This window comes from Ammodytes marinus (genome assembly GCF_949987685.1).
Source record: "Ammodytes marinus genome assembly, chromosome: 4".
NCBI classification, from domain to species: Eukaryota; Metazoa; Chordata; class Actinopteri; order Uranoscopiformes; family Ammodytidae; genus Ammodytes; species Ammodytes marinus.
The window spans coordinates 26,344,678-26,367,126 of NC_137233.1; the positions used below are offsets into that span (position 1 = coordinate 26,344,678).

Sequence of the window (22,449 nt, forward strand, 5' to 3'; positions counted from 1 at the left end):
CAGCATCCTCTGCAGCTATTTGCCCTGTACCGTTTCTCTGGCTGGTGGTGGCAACACACCACACCCAGGAAGAGAACAGTGTAGCTTTGACGCCTAATGGACACACATTTAAACCAATAGAAAGTCGTCTTTTTACCAAACTAGCCAATCGCCTGGCAAGCTTTGAGAGAGAGGCGGGTCTTAAATTCCTTAGCAACGCTTGGCTCCCTGGGAGTGTTGGCGGTTGTTTCAACATGGCGGCAGCTGCGGAAAGAAGTGGAAACTCGGGGATATTTTGGATGCGTGGCGGTATGTTTACTCTTGCTGAAACACGTCAGCTTTTGTATCCTTTCTCCAATTGTACACATATAACAGAGAGCTTTAAATGTTTTCGAAAGAGTCGCAGAGATGTTACTTCTGTGTAACTGCTGGAAAGTTGTTATTTCTGGGGAAGTTAGTTTACATTAGCTAAACATTAGCATACGCGGAGCTTGTAGATTTCATCTTGAATTATGTTACGTTAACGCTACATTTTTACATTGTAACTCGGTTGTTACAGTATGAACTCTTGCTGTCATCATTACCAATTACCCTTTTGGGTTTCTTATGCAGCTACTGTACAAAGACCATATGCGAGAGTAGAGTAAGCGTTTTGTTTGTTAGTAATGTGAATTTAACAAGGCAACAACCTGTTTACCCAATTGTTGCACGCAGGACATAGTTAGGAAGCACATGCTTTCACAAACTTTAGTTACGTTTGACCGAACGTTAACTTTATTGCCCGTCTTCTCTTTGCCTTGCTAATACAGTGTCTGACGAGGAACAGCCTCTGGTGTTTGTGCCCGGTGAGTCTCGGTGACATTTTCCACCCTCTTGACAATTTCTGAACTCAGTCTTAAGTAAATATGTATGTATGTATCTTATATACACGCTTGTTCTGTCTTCTCAATAAAACAACTGTCTCAGGAGTGGAAGGAGAGGGGAAGACTCAGACCCCATTCAATTTTGGACCGGGCAACACCAGCATCTCATCCAGTAAAAGAGGTACCAGGATGCGAGCCAGGCGTAGCTTTGACTGCAAGACTGACAGCGCTCTAAAGAAAGTTGGCTACAAACAGGGCCACTTACAAAGTGATTGCTCTGAGCTTTATACAAAGGGAAAAGTGTCAGTCCATCCCAGGGCTGCTTTAGCCACAGAGCACATCCCCTCTCCAGCCACTGGCACTTCTCACCCATCGATGCAGGTACACCATTGTTTTGTATAGGGCTTTTCCCTCCCAGGATGTACGATGAAATATTTGAATATGGAAGAGAGCATATGGATAATCTGAATACTTATAGAGAACAAAGAAACAGTGTTGTGAAACTGACCAAATTCTATGTTAATATCTGTGAATATCTTTAACCAATTGCTAACCATTCTTTGCACAGGTAATCTCTGACACGAGCAGTACTAAGAGCCTGGTCTGTTTGAAGGACCTCTGTCCCGAAGATAAGCGCCGGATTGCAAACCTCATTGAAGAACTAGCCAGGTAGAAAATGCCTTCGAACTCTAGGATGGTGTTCTAAAAGTTATTAATATTATCATAGTTCACATGAATGAATGAATGAATGAATGATTTTATTTGACCATTTTGATATAAAAACATGAACAGCACTCTGTCACACATTAAAATACATAAAATAGCCAGGGATAGACACAAAAAAGCCCGAAGGCTTATTTCCATTGTGGTCCCTGTACACAAAATATACACATACATAAAAATCACACACACAACAATGACCCCCACTAAGGCAAGCCTAATTATGCCTAAGCCATTTTTTTAGGGCCTTTTTAAAATTGCCCAAACTCCCGACCACCTTGAGTGAATGGAACGATTTAAATTGACAACTGATGGTACTCTTTTAATTTTGTGCCTCGTGCTTTGTTGGCATGCTTAATGTAGAGCACCTATCTTAAACACTTTTTTTGTGTTCTGCAGAGTGAGCGAGGAGAAAGAAGAGTCAGTACAGCGACTGAAAGATGAACAGGAGACGTTTGAGCACAAGATCACACAGCTGGAGCAGCAGAACCAGACCATAGCACAGGAGAGAGAGAGTATCCTTTTCAAATAACTAAACAAGCAAGAACACAGCATTAGAGGAAACATGAAGGGAAGCTGATAGGTTAGCTCTCTCTTGGGTTGTGCATGACGGGAAAGTTTGTGCGAAACGTCTGGTGTTTCTCAATGTGGTGGTGTCTCTGCACATTGCAGTCCATTGTACCCCAACACACATGTTTCAAATGAAACATAGTGGTTTGGTATTGGCGGTAACATCATTGTCATGATTCATTGTCAGTTTTATGTTACTGGGTTGAGAACGCCGCGTAGGAGCGCAGACTACTACCACCACCACCACCACCACCTATAAACATTCTAGACAGACACAACAATGTGTTCCATTGTGTGTAGAGTGTTGCATTCAAGCTCTGTACTACTATAGGAATTTCTGAAGGCTCGCAAAATGTGTTTTTCCTGGGTTTTCTCTCTGCATTTCTTGCTTTTTACATGTGCTGTTGTAAATAGCAGTACTAGGTCTAAGCAGAGTGGTCAATTAATGCACTTGACCCACAGTGTTGATTGCTGTTTGGAACACTACTGTCTGTACTACTATAGCTACTGGAATAAGTGGTGTACTGTTATGAGGGAAACAGTGGTCCCCCAAGAATCCCAGTATATGATAGTTAAAATGGGTCTGATGCTACAGTCGACTGTTCTGGTGCAGTTCAGTAATTCCACTCTTTTAAAGAAATCCCTGTAGACACAGTGGTACAAAAAAAGGTGTTACACTGAAGACAGCCCAAGCGATTTCACTAATTAGCCCAAGTTCAACCTAAAGGGACGACTAATCAGTGAAATCATCCTCTGTAGTCTTTGGGCGGAATAGAAACTTGTTACCAGCTATCCACGGTACACCCTGTAACATGTACTTAAAGTTCCCCAAATGATTTATTGCAGGCTATACCGTTCTAGTGCTCTGTGTGTGCTGTTCCATAAGAAAGTCGACAGGGGGCAGTGTTGTCTTAGCTAAGGGCCATATAAAGTGTTTGGCCAAGGAACCTTCAATTTGTAATACAAAAGACAGGAGAAGAAATAGAGCAGATTCATTTAAACAATCTTATACATGCTACAGTTGTCTTTTGCAAGTGCGCGTAGCTTATCCACTGTTGTGTACAAAATCAATTTCATGGTTTGAGCCATGGCCCGAACCCTCTAAATCATCTTATCATCCAAAGATGAATTTTGATATTCACTGAGAAGACTACAGTGTATTATTTCACCAGGGAGTGCTTTTTATTTTTTAACCTTCTCTGAATGTTAACTGTGGAATATCTCTCAGTTCTTCCTCACAAAATTGGATGGGACGGGTCAACAGTGGATTCTTGAATGCCTACCAAGAGGCTAGCTAGAGCTGCAGCGAGAGTATGCTGTTTATTGCACCCCACAACCCACCCACTGTCTTCATAACAATTCCGCTCAGGTCAAACCAGAGCATGGCCAGCAGTCAATTTCAGTTAAAAACACTGCGAATATGAAGAGTAATTGACCCGGCTGGTAAATTGCACGATTGGCAACGGCGGCGGGGAAAATTAGGGGAAGCACAACTCAATTAAAGGCGCTTTGGCTCGGAGACTTGGCATTTACACCAAACTTCTAAACTCCATTAAAAAGGTATTTGAGAGGAAAAAGTGAACAGATCCAAGCACCCCAGGGGGCGGGGGATAACGTAGTCTCTTAAAGTGCATGCAAAAGTCATGAAGGTTCCTCTCGGGCAGAAGGTTCCGGTGTTTTTTGAAAGGTTAAGAATACACCAAAGGCAAACACACTGAATGGGAGTCTTGTCAAGTGTAATTCCATTACGCTTCAGCTTATCTTATCTTACAAAGATTCATGGTTGTCAGGGATGTAAAGAATGTAGGGCTATACCTTAGCCCCAAGCCACCGAGGATGAGAGGAAAAAAATTACCCTTGATATTTGGGGTGCTCAGCTGACATTTGGAACTGACTGACACACACGCACACACACACGCGCACACACACACACACACACACACAAACAGTACTGTGTTTCAGATAGGGAGGACGCCTTTTGTATTTCAAGGCATGCTGGCACGGACAGAAGTCAAGGTGGCATTATGAAGCACAGCAGGTGCTACGGCTAATGCCATTTATTGATTTGAAACCATTTGAGGGAATCCTGAGGCCATGGAGCGAAGCGAATAACAGCCCTGAAAACAACACTGAAAAATGTTACATGTTGTGATAGAAGATTGCCGGAACTAAATCAATTTTTACCCACCCAAGTTTTGGCTGACATTTACAATGTGGAGATCTGGTATTATCGAGAGTGCTTTCTGTGACAAAAAGATTAGAAGAAGATTAAGATGTTTTTTCGCTCTTTGCAAAATAAGCCCCTAATGTTCCTTGATGTCAGCCCTGTGGGCATTGTCATGATGGGGTCAGGGTGTTGTGTATCTTACCTCTATTCTAGAAAGGTGTGTTGTGGTTGAAGCCATGTGCTGTGTAAGGTGGCTAAAAAGTAGAGAAGTCTGTATGAATGAAGAGGTTGGTAAAACGGTATGACTGAACTGCTGTCATTTAAGGCTAAAGGTTAGCCTTGTAACCAAATGTCTTTATTTCAAATGGTGCCTTAGTGTTGGAGTAAATTTCGTATAATAGTTGACTGAATTACTTTAAATGCTTAATGGAATATAATAAAATCAAATTGGACCAATTTGGTCAGCTTAATGTGTAATTAATAATGCATGATGCATTGAATCTTTGCTACTGAATCAAAATGTAGTTGTTTTATGTACAATACATCATACAGATGCGCTTTGTACTGTTTGGGTTTTCGGCTCTGAATTGTGGGCTTGTACAAGGTAGATGTGTGGCCGACATGTTCCATAGACGCGAGATGATTTGTACCGATGTCATGTAGGGCTGTACGGTATGGTCTACAATGCGTTCCAAATTTTTATGCAAATGATATTTTTCTCACATTTTCCTAAATAGTCGATGCAAATGACAGTCAGTATAATTTAAGTCATCAACTTAAAGTATGATTCACATTTTAGGCAAGGCAAGGCAAGGCAAGGCAAGGCAAGGCAAGGCAAGGCAAGGCAAGGCAAGGCAAGTTTATTTATATAGCACAATTCAGACACAAGGCCACTCAAAGTGCTTTACAGGGGCAAGATTAGAATACATGAAACACATTATAAAACATTTAAAAGCGATTAAAAGAAGCAAATAAAAATAAAAAAAATAAAAAAAAATAAAAACATGAAAACTGGATTTAATAAAAGAAGCAAATAGAATGAAAATTGCAGGTTAAAATGGAAACAAAAAAGTCTTCAGACTCGATTTAAAAGAACTGAGAGTTGCAGCACACCTCAAGTTCTCTGGGAGTTTGTTCCAGATTGTTGGTGCATAAAAACTAAAAGCTGCTTCTCCTCGTTTAGTCCTAACTCTCTTTTATTGAACAAACCTCCCAATGATAACAGTATTTTTTTTCAAAAATAAAAAACTCAAAATGCACTGTTCCAAATTATTATGCACAACAGAGTTTCAAAACATTTTATAGGTTGTAAAGAACTAAAAATGGCCATTTGTTGAATTTGCAGGATGTAGAGGTCATATTTAGTGAAATCAAAAGCTATTTCAATCAAAAACATCTTAACAGGCCAAGTTACATGTTAACATAGGACCCCTTCTTAGATATCACCTTCACAATTCTTGCATCCATTGAACTTGTGAGTTTTTGGAGAGTTTCAGCTTGAATATCTTTGCAGGATGTCAGAATAGCCTCCCATAGCTGCTGTTTTGATGTGAACTGCCTCCCAACCTCATAGATCTTTTGCTTGAGGATGCTCCAAAGGTTCTCAATAGGGTTGAGGTCAGGGGAAGATGGGGGCCACACCATGAGGTTCTCTCCTTTATGCCCAGAGCAGCCAATGACACAGAGGTATTCTTTGCAGCATGAGATGGTGCATTGTCATGCATGAAGATGATTTTACTACGGAAGGCACGGCTCTTCTTTTTGCACCACGGAAGAAAGTGGTCAGTCAGAAACTCAACATACATTGCAGAGGTCATTTTCACACCGTCAGGGACCCTAAAGGGGCCTAACAGCTCTCTCCCCATGATTCCGGCCCAAAACATTACTCCACCACCTCCTTGCTGACGTCGCAGCCTTGTTGGGACATGGTGGCCATTCACCAACCATCCACTACTCCATCCATCTGGACCATCCAGGGTTGCACGGCACTCATCAGTAAACAAGACTGTTTGAAAATTAGTCTTCATGTATTTCTGAGCCCAGTGCAACCGTTTCTGCTTGTGAGCATTGTTTAGGGGTGGCCAAATAATAGGTTTATGCACAGCTGCAAACCTCTGGAGGATCCTACACCTTGAGGTTCGCGGGACTCCAGAGGCACCAGCAGCTTCAAATACCTGTCTGCTGCTCTGTAACGGCATTTTAGCAGCTGCTCTCTTTATCCGATGAATTTGTCTGGCAGAAATCTTCCTCATTGTGCCTTTTATCTGCACGAACCCGTCTGTGCTCTGAATCAGCCACACATCTCTTCACAGTACGATGATCACGCTTCAGTTTCTTTGAAATATCTATTGTTTTCATACCTTGTCCAAGGTATTGCACTATTTGACGCTTTTCAGCAGCAGAGAGATCCTTTTTCTTTCCCATAATGCTTGAAACATGTGGCCTGCTTAATAATGTGGAACGTCCTTCTTAAGTAGATTTACTTTGATTGGGATCACCTGGCAAACTAATTATCACAGGTGTATGAGATTGATTCCAATAATCCAAGGTGCCCTGAGACACAATATCATACATAAGTTTTATTGAAAAACAAAAAATTAAATGTTTATGACACTTCAATCCAATTTGCATAATAATTTGGAACACGGTGTAAAATGTATATCATGGTATTATTTGAAGCATAGACGGTAACGGTATTATATCAGGTTATATTCATTTATCTTTAAATTAATTCTTGTGAAGGGGTACACTACTTGCTATTACTGTAGGCCTATACTCTTGTATTAATAGGACATCTTACATTGCTTGTAAAATAAATACAATTTATGTTAACAAGTAGTGCACACTAACACAAAATAGAATAAATTATCAAAATTGTTCAAGATGTGTTTGACTCATCAAAAACCAAAAAGTGTTACACTTGCCCCCTATCCTGTCTCCCATATAGATTGATTTAAACAACATTTATTGTGCAATCTGCAATGTTCTGCTTTGTGGATGGGTAGGGGAGGGGGTCATCAAGGCTTTGTTTTTATATGTAAAGCACTCTATGCTGACTTTTTGTGTATGAAAATTACTCTATATGGTAAGTTTGATTTGACTAAGACTCACTGGGAATGCTGATGATGCACTGGTGGCATGCCTTTTCTTTTACAATCAGTTTCTGGTTCTATCATCTCTTAACTTTTATTTCAGTTTAAGCTCCTTGTGTGGTGTTTATTTTTTATAAATACTAGCGGACATGAAAAACCACGCACACACAGAACAGCTTCCGCGAGTGGACAAGCTTCATCGCGAGGACGCATTTCTCACCAAGCTGTGAGTGACGAGCGCACCCTGGCCCTTTCTAGGCGCGCGCACGTGTTCAACACTCGCTCACGTTTGTAGTTTGACAGACTGATCGCTCTTTATTTCATGACTGGATAAAGCTTTTCCGCTCGCGGATGCTGTTCTGTGGACATCGCCAGGAGCATTTCTCACCGCGATGTGAGTGACGAGAACGAGTCCGACCTTCTGGAGGCGCACATGCACGAGAGGTTCAACTCTCGCTCACGTTCGCAGTATGACAAACTGATCGCTCTTTATGTCAGACTTTTATTGAATGGCAATGCAAAGCATTTCTTTTTGTGAATGACACGGCAGCATTGTCATGGATGTATTGGGCATGTGCAGGCTGACGATGACGCAGCGGCCACCTGCTTTCATTGTGTGGGAGCGCTCATCAATGCTTTATAACTGCTAAACCGGTAACATGGTAGAGTCAAAATCCATATTGTAGCGCAACTTCATACCGGTGTACCGTCTTTACCGTTTATACCTTACACCCCTAATGTCATGTGTAAAGAATCAGAAATTACACAACTTTGTCTGTGCTCTTTGTTGTGATCCTAGCAAAGAAGATCCCTGAAAATAGTTGTGATTAGAAAGGTTCTCCCTCTTTCTACTCTTGGTGTTTGAAAGGCATTTTCAAAATAACTGTGAGCTGACGTGGGAGTTATTCTCTCCTCCAGATTCCGTAATATTGAAGTAGTTATGTAAACTGTCTTCTTCTATTAATTCCCTGTCATTGCTTCCTTACACACACATCCATACCCATCAGTCTGCGCCCCCGTTTCTCTCACATTCATGCTCGGGCTCAATCTGTCTGGCACAGTGTGCTAAAGCAGGCTTTAAAATATTCCCCCCTTCTGTGCAAATTTGTTCCACCTTGAAGTGGATTTCATTATTTCATTTGAGCCCCAGCCTGACAGGGAAGTGAATCATTTTGACAGGCCCCGTCTGAAGCCTCTTCAGCCCAAGCCCTTGATTCAGAGTATTTTTGGAGCAGGGGGGAGGAGTAAGTCATTGTTGGCACTTTGCAGCTCTGATGTAAACTAGGGGTTTGCCGAGTGCTTGGCCCCCATTGGCTGGTGTCCAAGGCTGTGGAGGGAGCATGTTTAGTGTGGCGACCGGCAGAGAGGTGGAATCTTATCAGTGTCGCTCCACTCGCTTCAGATTACCTAGCGCTGGCTGTCCGGTGACTGTGTCAGCCTGTCAACACTTTTACACATGTTACCTTCGTTTATGGCATTGGGATGTTATGATGCCGCTGCACTGTTAGTACTACAGCACACCTAGAATTCATGTATGTGTCTTGGTTTGTGGGTCCCTACCATACCAAATTTGTATTCCAGTGTACAGTAACATATATTTGTGTCTATTAGAAATCACTTGTTTGTAGGCATGATGAATCATGCCCACATGGGGTTTTATATGAATCTGGTGAAATATGAGCAACATACAATTTTCGACCCAACACACAACTCTTTATCTCTGACTGAGGTGAGGTGTAGCTGTACCATAAACATATTCAGTATCTCCCCTTCAAGACCTTGATTCATACTGCATAAATACACCTACCAGCACAGGTTTACATGATGCGATGTCCTTGTGATGTCCTTAAGCTTTCCATATAAAACTCCTTTCATGGACATTATCAATGCAGCTGTAGGGGAGCCATAGTTAGATGGAAGCTTTCCTCACATTTTCCCCAATGTTTATAGCAGCGGCTGCTGCATTGCATTTGTCTGGTGTCTGGTCCTCAATTCAAAGTCGTCTCCGCTCTCTTTTCTTTCCCTTCGTTTCATTTCCGCAGACTGATTGAAGTCTCCCAAACAACCGAGGTGTTTTCTTATGGAGTGTTCCGCCAACTATTCCTTCAATAAGACTCTACTTTGAACTTTGATTTTCTCTTCAAATAGGGACTTTTTTTTTCAAATGGATACTGAGAAACTCATCAGCTGGGGGGAGCAGGGCCACCCACAATCATAAAAAAGATATGTCCTGCAGGAACACACTTTAAGGTCAGCTTGGGTGGGAGTGTGTGTACTACTTGCTTTATTATAGTGCGTGTGTACTTGCTTTAGTGTAGTGTTTGTGTGGGCTGTTTACAGTGCAGGTGGAGAATTTGTGTCTCGCTGTGTGTGTGTGTGTCCTAGAACGAGTAGGTGGTTGATTATTGAACGTGTGTGAGTGTCTGTGTGTAGTCTCTCCTTTTTTGTGCTCATTATCTTTGTATGTGCTCGTGTGGTGTGGTGCTGCCACTGTCATTAGTGGGCTCCTGAGGCGCAGCAGTAGCTTCGCTCCAGATTAGTTTTCTTGTGTCTGCCAGCTCTCTGTCTGGCAGATAGCCTGGCGTGGCACTGCCCGACTCAGCTCAACACAGCTTGGCCCGACCCAGATGGTGAAAGCTCCGTGCCACAACAACAACTTTGATTTTTCTGGCCTATTCTCCCCCCTCTGTTTTCAACTTTTTTCTGTGCTCTCTACTTTTCTGCTCCAGTGTGCAATTGATTGCAGTAACAAGCTTTTAATGCTGATTGTCAATCTAAATCCATCATCCATCTTTCTTTCCCAACTTTTTGTTTATTTGGTTGTTTTGTACAAAGTTTAACTGCTCAATAAAAGCACACAGGGATTTCACTTCTAAATGTCATGTCGGCATAGCTTAGCTCTGGTAGCTTTCACTTTAACTTTTGAAAAGTGAAATAGTTTTACAGATATTTAAGCCTGTGTGTCTCTAAGCCACACTATTTAATAGGACCCATTGTGTACTCAGCTGAATCCAGGGGAGGGTTTTAATGTTGTAGGCTAACCCCTGGAACACACATCCTGCGTCTACCTCTGGAGTGCGTCGGCGTCCGTTACTGCTGCCTCTCTCGCTTTTTTCGGCCACACATGGAACCTCTCAACCAGTGCTGCTGCTTTTAAAAGCCCTATCTTTCTACATAGAGTTTTCATAGATAATTCCCAGGGACACACCAGGAAAAGGTGAAACTACAGCGAAAGCTGCTGGTATGAAGTCAATATGACTGTCAATGGAGTATTTCTCTATCAGTTAAAGCAGATAGACACACGTCTCTCCGAAAAAATAGGCGAGCCTCCTGAGGTAAGGTGTAGCGTCGCTGCAGACTCGCCTCCGACGGCCGTCGCAGCGCGTCCGAGGTTGGATGTGTGGCCGCTGTTGTGTGATTACACGGTCGGTGCAAAAAAGTCAGACGCAGACGTGCAGTAGAGGTAGGATGTGTGTGCCAGGGGTAAAGTTCAGTTCAATTCTGTTGTGGTGAGTTTACTTGTTATTTACCGTTTGTTAGTTACTTAACACTTGGTCCTCCAGGCCTGCAGCAGCAGTACAGAGAGTGTCAGGAGCTGCTTGGGCTCTACCAACAATACCTTTCTCAGCAACAGGCCAAACTCAACCAGTCCATTGCCCAGCTCAGTCAGGCACCATCCCAAAGCAAGGTAAGCTCTAATGGGATGGATTGGGTGTGCATGAGGTTTTAAGTGCTTCATGCTGTGTAACATGATGGGCCTGATCCTGCGTGAGCCATATTCAGAGAACACCATTGTTTGCCATCAGTTAGGCACAAAAACAATGTAGAGGAAACTCATGCAACAGCACAAGGTCCCATGAACAAGTGCCATAACAATCCAAAACAAAAGGAATAGTAGTTTACTTGGTTTCGATTTGACTACAACATGATGTAAACTCTCTCAAGGTGACACTTCAGAAGCCAAGATGCCTTTGCGGCTTCAGACTCTGTAAGAATAGATGACTCGGCCAACCTCATTGTCCTGCGGTTGCTCTGAATAATGTGTGTTTGCCTGCTCTCTGACCCCCAGCACATTAGTCACAGCCTCTTCCCCATTCAGCTATAAGATGGGCTTTCCTCCCCAATGTTTATCTCATTATGTTCCCGACCTTGGCTTACCTGCCAGCTATGTTCAGTTGAAAATGTTCCTCTAATCCTTGTGGCCACTGTCTAGTTTACACCTTTTTGAAGGATGATTTGTATTTGTGCTGCTAATAGACCCGGCCCTACAATAACACCATGTCCATACAAGCTGTGTAGTGAAAGCAGCAGCAGCAGCTTGAGTCCCTGCGTCAGTGTCTACAAAGGATGTGTTCTGGCATAGTACTGCTTTGCACGTCACCCGCATTTTGGCAGCGCTCGGAGCCCAATACACAGTCACTGTAGTTACGGGCCCAAAAGTGGAAGAAAGTTGACTTGAAGACTAAAATGAATGCTTCTGAACTCGGTAACCCACATGAAGTGCAAGGAATATGTGAGCTCCTGTGGAACAGCTCCCGCAAGCACACTGGGACAGCTCTAACTGCATATTGCAACATGCGCAAATTAGGCTGGTTAGCGACTCCTAATTCACTATTGGTAAATGTCCATTCATAGCCCAGCTGTACATTAGGGTTTTATGGAGCGGCCTCAACGTTTGTTGGCTGAAATGCTCTTTTTCAGAGGCCTCCTTAATTGTCCAAAATGCATTCATTTTCCTCTTTGTTCTCTGTCCAGGTGCTTAGTAGTGAGGAAGCCCCCAGCAGAACATCTACCAATGGCTCACTCTGTGATGGTTCATACCTCGGCCTTGCGGCTACCCGAGCACAGCAGCCTCTGGTGCATAGAAGTGGTGGGGGAGGAAGAGGAGCACAGCCAACCTTAAGCGCCGCTGCCTCTTCATCCCATACTGAGTGCAGTCCAACAGGTGGGCCGATCAAACAACATTGGAGTCACAAAAGGCAGTGCAGGCCCCAACACTCCCAGTCACACCAATGCCATGGCAGTGGTCAAGATAGTGGCTATGGAACACAGCAAAGGAGAAGTGAGGATGGCTCTCGTCTAGAGAATTGCCACCACGGCACATTTAACCAACATGAGTGCGAAAGGTAAAGTAATTCCTTTTTCAGTCATACACTTTCCTGCAGTTCAAATCAACTCTCAAATCAAATCCTTCTAACTGTGTTATTTGAGTTAGTTACATGATAGTAAGCATCTAAAAAGAGTTAGACATATTATATCAATCCAAATTAAAGATGTTGTCATTTCAGTTTTATAAACTTTACAGAAATTTGGTATAGATGAGGCGGCTATGCTCTTGCACATCCTATGACACATCAAAGGGATAGTTCAGTGTTTTTGAAATGGGGTTGTATGAGGTACTTATGCATAGTTAGTCTGTTACCTTATGGAGTTGGCTGTCACCGCAGTCATTTTAAGGAGTTGGGGAGAAATGTTGCTGTTGCAGAAGTCAGCCTTGAACTGTTGCAGAGGGGGCCAGCGAAAAAAAAATTCACCAAATATATATTAATGCTTAGCTAGAAAATAAATATCCTCTCAATTGTACACTACATGTAGGATTTTTCTACTGCTGATTTGCGGACTGATACACTGCGATGCACCAGTGTGAGTTGGTGAAGTAATACATGGCCGAACTATGCTTGAAAAAAGTGCAAAAGTAAAAGGCTGTCTGCTGGTGCAATGCAGCGCATCAGTCCACAAATTAGCACGGAAAAAAACAACATTTAGTGTATTAATTAAACCGATATGAATTTTTTTAAGGTAAGCAATTATATACGTGGCAAAAAAAAAGATTTCTGCTGGCCCCTTCTGCAACAGTACAGGGTGACTTCTGCTACAGCGACATTTCTCCCAAACTCTTTATAGTGACTGTGCTGATCACCATCTCCATAAGGTAACAGACTAACTATGCATAAGTACCTCACACAACCCCACTTAAACAATACTGAACCATCCCGTTTGGTATTTTGAACGAATCATGGCAGTTCTCAGCCCGACCGTTCTATAAAAACATATACTGTTACCATGTAGACCGTTTGATACGACCACGCCCACACAGTCCGGTCAAACGGTCCAGACTCTAGACAATAAAAAGCTGTTTTTGTTTTTTCAAACTTAAGTTTTATAAAACATAAGAACATTTATTCTCAATCAGATTTTTTAAAATCTTATTAAGACACCCAACTTGGATATCATACATTGATTTTTTTTTTTTTACTATTTTAGACTAGGTTTCCAGAGGCTTTTTAGCAACATGAATGTATTTCTGCTCCACAGTGGGAAAGGCAGCTGCTCAGAGGCCAAGGAAGCCCTGACCAGGCCGCTGGGTCACGAGGACTGGGAGGAGAAGAGGCACCAGCTGCTGCTGCAGAAGATGCAGTTGGAGACGGAGAGAGAGAGGCTGCACACACGGCTGGCTGAGCAGCAGGAGCAGCTCAACAGACAGAACCAGCAGCTACACCAGGCGCATCTGGATTACAGCAGGTAGAATACAGCAGTTTAAGGAGAATGACCCGTGTCTGCTAATGATCCTTCCTAACCTTTGGGGGCCATTAGTTGATAGTTACTTTTAGTCGCTAGTTAAGGGTGGAAACTGAGTCTGCGGTTATGGAGAATGCTTGTTATCAAAATAATTTTGTCAAAGTCGCTGAATATCTCCTCACGATCTTCTACCTTTCCGTACTGTGTGCGCGTACAGTGTTAATACACAGCCCAGGCTCTGTAAATGGGGCATGTTGCTATCGATGATGGGCCCTCTTTTTTTTTTACATGCCCTTTGTTTAGGCCGTGTGTTAACACTTTTTTTCAGTGAATACACAGTACCGACAGGTTGCGGATCATAAGGAGAAATTCACTTATTTTGACAAAGTGATTTTGAAAAGAAGCATTCTCCAAAATCGCTGACGCCACCTTTAATTCTGTCAAATAAGTTTCCCTTGTTCTGTGTCCTTGCACTTCGGTGTCTGTCATTGCAGTCCAATCTCTTTTGCTTTTATATTCTTTTTAGGTTTCAACAAGCTACTAATTCTGATCTCAGCAGTTCAAACACAAGGAACAGAGATCCTCGACCGGAGGTTCCCTCCCACAAAGATTTACCCTCCAGGTAAAACTTAAATTGCAGCCACTCAAGTCAGACACAATTTATCTCTCTCTCTCTCTCTGTCTCTCTCAACAATATATAACAATAGAGTGTAAATTGTAAGAATAGTTTTTTCTACTTCTATAATCACTCAGGCAGACACACAAACCGTACCCATCAAATATACACACGTCACACACATGAAAGCCTTCTTAGAATGTTGTGCCTTTGGTTTACAGTGTGTTTGAGGATGCAGAGGTACATTCTGCCATACAGAGCTTGCATGAAAAAACGCCACAAACTGTACCCACTCCTCTGGGAAATGGAAATGGTAAGCTTGTACTTTTAATTGATCAGAGTGATGTCCTGACAGGTCTGAACATCTTCATTCAAGACTGTCAAGGATTTTCTGAAAACCCTATAGATTTTTTGTACATTTGTATGTAAAGCTTTGTTAAAGAACTGTATATCATGTCACTTTATCAATGTTTTAAAGACTGTCTTGCATTGCTGTCAGCTTTGCTGCTGTTGCTTCTTATATCATACCACTATGTTGCATTTCACAGCAGAGGCCTTAAAGCGGTCCAGAAAGGACGTGGCAACATCTCCTTCCCCTGCGATGCTGAGTAAGCCCAACTCAGTGCCTGTGATCCAAAACAGCCCAGAGGCCAGGTAACAGGTCTTTACTCGACATCAACAAAGCCTTTCATTAAGATTCACCATTTATTCTGACAGGTTTTAGATGAATGAATCATTGCCTGTGCTATTTATTATGTCGGATAAACAGTGGGATTATGGGAAATATGGATGTATTGGAAGAGCAGCCCGTGTTTGTTAAATTCAGGGGAGCCAAAGTGCCAGCCAAAAGAGTGGATTGCTCATTGGGCAGCAATAAAAAAAACAGCACAGTTAAGCACTTGAAGGATGCAGTATCCAAAATAATAATGCACACGTTTAATTATTTGATAATTTGAAATTTGGACGAGAGTATTCTTCAGGACTAACTAGGGTTCGGAAGTCCTGAGTAGGTTTTTCTGTGTGCAGGCTAGTTCTAGCTTATGTTAGTTATATCTTATTTACATGCTGTTGGGCTGCAGTATTGTATAAGTCCTCTATGACTTCTTTGATAGTATTTTTCCTGTAGTTGTCAATGTTAACAATATTGAAACACATACATATCGTACATGTATATTGTAAGCTTTTCCTGAGCTTGCAGTTGCTGCCGTGTTAGAGGTTAAATTAGGTATTTTTTTTAATCTGGCTAACTTTTGGAGCTGTGAGAAGCTAAATGAAGCGTTTTTTTTCTACTGGTCTAGCTAGCGCTGTGGCCGGCCTGTCAGGAGACATGCTGCGTTCCATTAGTCGGCCTAGCAGGGACCCTGCAGCAGGTGTAATTGAACAGACTTCTGGATACACACACGCAGCCCTCCCTCCTCTCTCTGCCACAGTAATGAGAGAGAGAGAGAGTGAGGGAGAGATGTTAAGAGTGTGTTTGAGGGAGAGTGAGGGGTGAGAGCATTGGATTAAGTGAGAAATGGGAAGCGAGGAAAGTTAGAGCAGTTTGAGATGGATGGATAGAAATGGAAATGGTGAGAAAGACGTAAGAAGGGAGAGGTGTTTTCGAGGACGGGAATGAATCACAAGCAAGCATCAGACTTTCCTATAGAAAAGGAGAGCACATTCATCATTACATTTTTTTTTCTTGCACCCTTACATGGAACCAATCAACCTGACTGTGTGTCGTCTGCTTTGTGCATGCGTACGTGGGCACGCATGCATATTTGTCTGTCTCTGTGTGAGGCCTCCCAAGTTCAGATTCTGAGAAGCAATGTGTAACAGTGTGGCTGTAGACGCCAAAACTTATTATCACCACATTTGATGCAGTTTATTTCCTGCCTGTCAGATTTCCTATTTTAAAAGTGGTTATAGTAAATCCGGCTCCATTCCCTCATTCTTTAAAGTAGCTAAAAGTTTACAACTTTAGAAGTAACTCTTAAACAAAGACACCAATTAATTCCAGCTGGGGACCCGTAGTATCAGATCTTATTACCATCCATTTACACTGCCAAAGCCTATTAAACTAGTTGACTACACACAGTGTTTTTTTTTTTAATTAGCTAGTAATGAGGAATTCTGCCTCTCAGGTTCCGTTGGTGATTTTGTTGCAATATGTCTATTGTGTGTGCATCTCTTCAGATAGTTGTAATCCTTTGGTAATCCACTGATTTGGATTTGATGGATGTCAAAATATGTCTGTTTCTTAAAGCTGCTGTCCAAAACAGTGTATGAAAAATTATGAAAGATATTTTCACTTATATTACATTTCTGTAGCCAAGTCATCAGCGCCCCATGTTTTTTGTTGTTTTTTAATTTCATCAGCATTGAATACTATAATTGTGTAACACAAAAAACATGAGGAAAAGAAATAGCTGTCAGCACGATGAACATAAAAGCAAGATTAAAAGGAAGCCGTTTCCTTTAGTCTATCCTACTGTATGATTTACCTGAATCCCGCTCTTTTACTTGGCAACAACAAGCCCCTCGTGACCATCTAATCTTAACCAATTCAATCTTGATGTGCAAATTGCAAAACGAAGCCGGGGTTAACATTTAGTGACCTTCTTAATCCTTTCATGAATCCTGTGCTAGTTAGTAATGAGACAGTTCCAGCGCACCCCGCCCATCTCATCTCCATCCTTCCTGCCATTGCCCGCCTGCTATTGATTGGTTGGGAAATTGACATGCGGGATATACGCAGTGGCCATTATAGGTTTTTTATCTTACTGTTTGGACTGCAAATGAAAAGGGGCGCCGGGGCGAGACGGCTATCTTTAATGAAAGAGGGGAGCCAAATAAGCAGTGAAAGTTACGAGTGGGAAGAAGGTGGTGGGGAGCATAGGCAGAGGAGGTTTGTGGGAATTTAATCTGGCCATACAGAGCTAGAAAAGAGACAAATGGCATTGGTGCACTGGGAAAATAAAGCCCAGAGGTTTTTAGTACACTAAGAAAGGTAAAGTTTTATATGTCCACAAAGGACTTAGTGGTTAAGCAATATGCCTTCAAATACTTTCTGAGTAGTTATAAGACCTTGATTTTTACATATGGCCTCAGAAAGTTTGTCATTGATTATGGCACTATCAATAAAATGTAGTCAGAATCAACTATGAAGTTACATCATACTCCTTAGGGTTTCTTTCTGTTCTACTGACGGGTATAGAAGATTGAAGTATTTAAAGTGGCTACGAGGATTTTTCAGTTTTTGTTGATTCTAGCGGCGCCTTTGGTCAAAAGCGGTAGTGTTTTTACAACACCAGCGCCCAAGCCCGTGCCGGCAGCACGTGCATTAGTCTAGGAAGCAAATGAAAGAGAGACCGCAGGATGCATTGCGATGAGGTAATGTACTGATATTTGACTAATGACTATCTAAGATTAATAATGGTAATATGGCAATGGTGAAGCATAGTAAACTATGATTTAGTACCGTTCATAAACAAGCTGTTCTGATCTGCCTGGCGTAAATCATTATGTCTAAGTTTCCTGGAAATCGGGCTTGTGCAACTGCGTTCATAATTACTACATAAATAGCGTTGTTTTCGCTGATGGTCTCGTTTTCTGTTACAGGTCATGTATTCTCATCGGAGGAAAAAAGGAGAGCATTTCATAAACATTTAAAAGTTCCTCGTAGGAGGTTTAACAGTACTTTATTGTTGGCAATGCAGCATCCAATATCCCAGGCCAGAGCCTCTTTTTTTTTTTTTTACTACAGTGAAAGAAACTTCTGCCCCTCTACTGTTGCCCGTGCATTTTTCCCTGTATGCATGTAGCAGTAAAATGCATTCGCCAGGACTCCCTTGGGGGATATTAATATCGAGCGGCAATTCACAACTTTACCTCACACAAACCGGAGCCAAGAAATGAAGTTCTTTGTTGCACTGTATAGCCCTGTGAAAATATATTGGCATTCTCTCTAGCCCTCTCGCGCAATCTCTGAGTCCCCTCCCCCCCTCGCCCTACCCACTACCGCCCCCATCCCCCCCTGATTCCTGCCCAAATTGTACCCCTACCCCCCCGCGCTCCCCTTGTTATAGATTGTGACCGCCGGTAAGTGATGCATTATTCATTACCAACATGTCGTTTGTTGATGGATGGCTGTTTGAGAGCCCTGTCCGTTAAATAAATCAACAAATAAAAATGCAAATTCTCACATTTCGAGAGAAGGAACCCAGCCAAAGTCCCTCCCACACATTGCCTTACTGCCTTCCTCTCTATCCACAAAGCTTCACTCACTCGCGTCCAGTCTCTGACACACACACACACACACACGCACTCACACACACGCACTCACAAACACGCGCTCATGGTCTCCATGTCTTCCTCATTTGCTGTTGACAGGCAGGATACCAAATGAGGGAGACAGATTTACTTACTTGAGCTTCAGCTTTAAAAGAAAAAAATCAGTTATCCCCCGACCAACTTTATCCTCATTCACTTTCTCTCCCTCACTCTCAAACACGTGCATACATTATTTCATGTTGCAAAAAAACCCCAAACATATCACTTTTTTAAATCTTTTCGGCTTCTGATCGGTTTTGCCTCTAGTTAGTGTGAAAACATGACATATCAAGGTCTATAGTAGTTACGTGTGTAGGAACACAAATGCACCCTGATTGGATGTTCCACCAGTGTGTCTGTCTGCTGACCACCCACATGCATATCAACAAGTACATGCCAAAGATCGCCCTTACCTTGGGAGAGCTGCGCACGGAGCCGTGCGATGCAAATCGATGCGGCTTTAAACGAGCAGAGAATTATGTTGGCAACATCAGTGGAGCGTGCTTTAAAGAATTCATGTTTTGTATCTGGAATGGCCGTCGTTCGACTGTGTATACACTGAATAATTTATCAAGCCAGGCAGACTGAGGGATTGAATCTCTATTAGCTTAATCTCCCCCGTTTTGGTTTATTTATTTCGCTGCACATTCCCTCATTTCTATTCCAGGGGAGAAAGCACTGGGTTCTCTCCCTCTCTTTCTCTTTCCGCACCTTCAAGAATCTGTTTCTCTGCCGGGACGCCCCAGTGGTTTTGACTTGTTAACGCCACTCGTTAAGGTTCAGTGGACACTTCAGCAAGAAAGATTTTGTTAACATGTCGAAGACAGATTTGCTTTCATATTGTCTGTGTTAACAAGTGAAAGGTGAATGGCAAATATTTTTAGTGTTGGGTTCCGTGTAGCCTTGAGCCTTGTGCTTTTGTTGGTCCCTCGGCTTACACACACACACACACACACACACACACACACACACACACACACACACACACACACACACACACACACACACACACACACACACACACACACACACACACACACACACAGATGTAACTGGCGATCTTTATGTGTCTTTCTCTGTTAAAAAAGCTCATTTATCATGTTGCCTGTGTACAGGGCTCCACTGGGTTCTGCATCATAAATGTAGAGATGCAACCTTTGATACAAGCTGAAGTATAGTGTGGGTAGAAGACTAAACTAAATTGAATGCAATGACAAAAACCTCCCAAAGTTTTTTTCTTATTTTTTCCAGATTGGACTTCTCTGTGGTTGAGTTGCTGGATATCTTCACTCCTATCTCTGCACCTGAGCTCAGCAAGCCGTCCACTCGAAGACCCAAAACCTTGCAACGTAGGCCGGCCCCCAAAGTGGGCAGAACCCTGCTTACCCCTGCTGGGCCTTATCCTCCGTACGCCCAGCAGGAGCTGGAAGAAAGCCAAATACTGGAGGATATTTTCTTCATTTGCTGACAAAGAAGAAGAAAAAAAATCCAGTCTTTTGATATTCACGTATTTGGTCTTTTTTTAACGTCATACATTTGATTTTCAATTGACATTCTTTATGAGAATAATCATCATGACTCGATCATTATGTAGATTTCTCTCTTGTTTTACTGTTTTCATACAAATAAACACATATTTATTAAGAATTTCTTATGCTTCTAGTTTTAAATTAATACATTTTGTTGCCATTGCTGGTAAACCCTTTACCACTAAGCTATGACGATTGTCTCTTAGGACTTTTGACAGCATTATTACAAACAGAATTTTAATGATATACAATTGCATGTTGAGAATCTGTTCTTTTCATCTTTACGATTAAAATTCATCATGTAAATGATAACAATCTGGATAACTACCAGCGTGTACTGAAGGGTGTCTTGTCCATTCCCAACACTCGATCTTTCCATTCACATACACTAGATGACAGACTAAAGCATCCACCCTTCGCCTCCTTCTTGTAGGGAGTAATGGGGACATCGGAGGGGGTAATGCCGTGTTGATACATTTTCAATAATTATGACAGGACACAGGACACATAATTCTAGACTGTGCTTTATTATTGGGCTAAGCTGAGACGCATCATTCATTTAAAATTACAAAAAAAGAGTTCAGGGGACCATAGAATGGTGCAGTCTGGAGAGACAGGGGATGGGGGGGGGGGCGGGAGCCTAAAGCGCACTGCCCAATCAGAAGCTGAGCTCATCAGGAACCTGGCAAAGCTTAATATGCAACATTCATTTCCCCACCCTCCGTATGTGCTGAAATTGGGAAATAGATTTCCAGAATACTTTGAAAACCATACAAAGTAAAATGCGATTCTGATAACTATATATAGAGAGAACTACCGATATCGGCAAAAATAAAAATAAAAATGTAACTCAATCATTTTGATGAGATTGATGAGTGCAGTTTTCACTGAATTTTGCCCTTGGCAGAGCACATCCGTTGAACAAGATCAGAGCTCGGTCAAACGATAGAAAGCGGGATGAAGGTTTTACAAATCAACACTGGGGTTTTCTCCAAGTAGCTATAGGACGTTAGCTCCTCACATATTGGCAGCAACTTATAGTGACCTCAAGGCATATCCTATGCTGTGATTCCATAAATCAGTTTGTCCATAAGGGAATGTTCAATTAGGAATCTCCCCCTTTTTTCACTTTGTTTAAAGGTTTCAAAATGGATAGAAATGGTTGTCAAACTGAATGAGGAATCTTCCAATTGGCATCTTTTCTTTTTTCAAACAATCTTTTAACAAAGCTCAATTTTATAATTACAAATGTATACAAGGTTTTAGTATTGCACTGCATTGTTTTGAAGAGTACAACATTAAAGTATAAAATAGATCTCTGAAGTTGCTCAAATCAGAGTTTGCCGATTCTTGAAGTGGTAACGGGATGTAGCGATACAACATAGCACTTACAAGCAAACCGATCAGTGGCAGTAATAGAGCTCGGATCTTGAATCACACTGCACAAATAAATACAAACAAATAAATAAATAAATAAATTAACACATAAATAAATGATTCAAATCTGTCTTTGACATCAATTGGTCAATAGGAGCATTTTTCTCCATCAAGAAGTGTCGAAGGCATGGTCCTGCAGACAGGAACAATGATCATCTGTGGACCACAACAGTGGCCCATGCATGTCATATAAAAAACTATTTGGTCACGTACCAACTCATAGAAAAATAATGCCATGAAAGCATGCATATTAATCTCAGACATGACTTAGAAATAAATATCTAAACAAATAGATAAATGAATCGAACCCATCAAAGTACTTTTTATTTTATTTTTTATAAAATAGGTCAATGTGTGTCTTAAGTTCTAACTGAGGTCAATGCTCTCCCTGACTGTATTCTGGATAAATGCCTTGGTCAGGCCCTACAGTTTGTACCGTATCCTAGCGATTATTTTTATTATTATTTTTTTGTACCTGGTTTTATTGAGCATTATCATGTTTTCATTCATATATCTTTTTTTTTAAGTATTTAAAGTACTTTATCCAGTCCTTGTAGATAGAAGTAAAAGTCCTATAAAATATGCAAACCTATGTACAGAGGAAAAGAGAGCAAAAAAAGGAAACAATTTACAGTATATTCAT

At 41.8% G+C, this 22,449-nt stretch overlaps 1 protein-coding gene across 1 annotated transcript; it reads left to right on the plus strand.

Moving 5' to 3' along the window:
* Positions 1-207: 207 nt before the first annotated feature.
* Positions 208-20,406, plus strand: kiaa1328 (KIAA1328 ortholog). The gene is made up of 12 exons (XM_080025383.1): positions 208-288; positions 789-824; positions 946-1,223; positions 1,411-1,511; positions 1,962-2,077; positions 10,955-11,079; positions 12,147-12,517; positions 13,707-13,913; positions 14,437-14,532; positions 14,748-14,839; positions 15,075-15,180; positions 20,092-20,406. Exons 1-12 carry the CDS (start codon positions 234-236, stop codon positions 20,306-20,308), a joined length of 1,800 nt encoding a protein of 599 aa, XP_079881509.1. The 5' UTR covers positions 208-233; the 3' UTR covers positions 20,309-20,406.
* Positions 20,407-22,449: the final 2,043 nt, after the last annotated feature.

What these genes read in the sequence shown, in the direction of transcription:
- kiaa1328 (XM_080025383.1), top strand. Translation starts at nt 234, where the DNA reads ATGGCGGCAGCTGCGGAAAGAAGTGGAAACTCGGGGATATTTTGGATG. An exon ending in GATATTTTGGATGCGTGGCG is followed by an intron (nt 289 to 788) that starts GTATGTTTACTC and finishes TTGCTAATACAG; the next exon opens with TGTCTGACGAGGAACAGCCT. An exon ending in AGGCACCATCCCAAAGCAAG is followed by an intron (nt 11,080 to 12,146) that starts GTAAGCTCTAAT and finishes TTCTCTGTCCAG; the next exon opens with GTGCTTAGTAGTGAGGAAGC.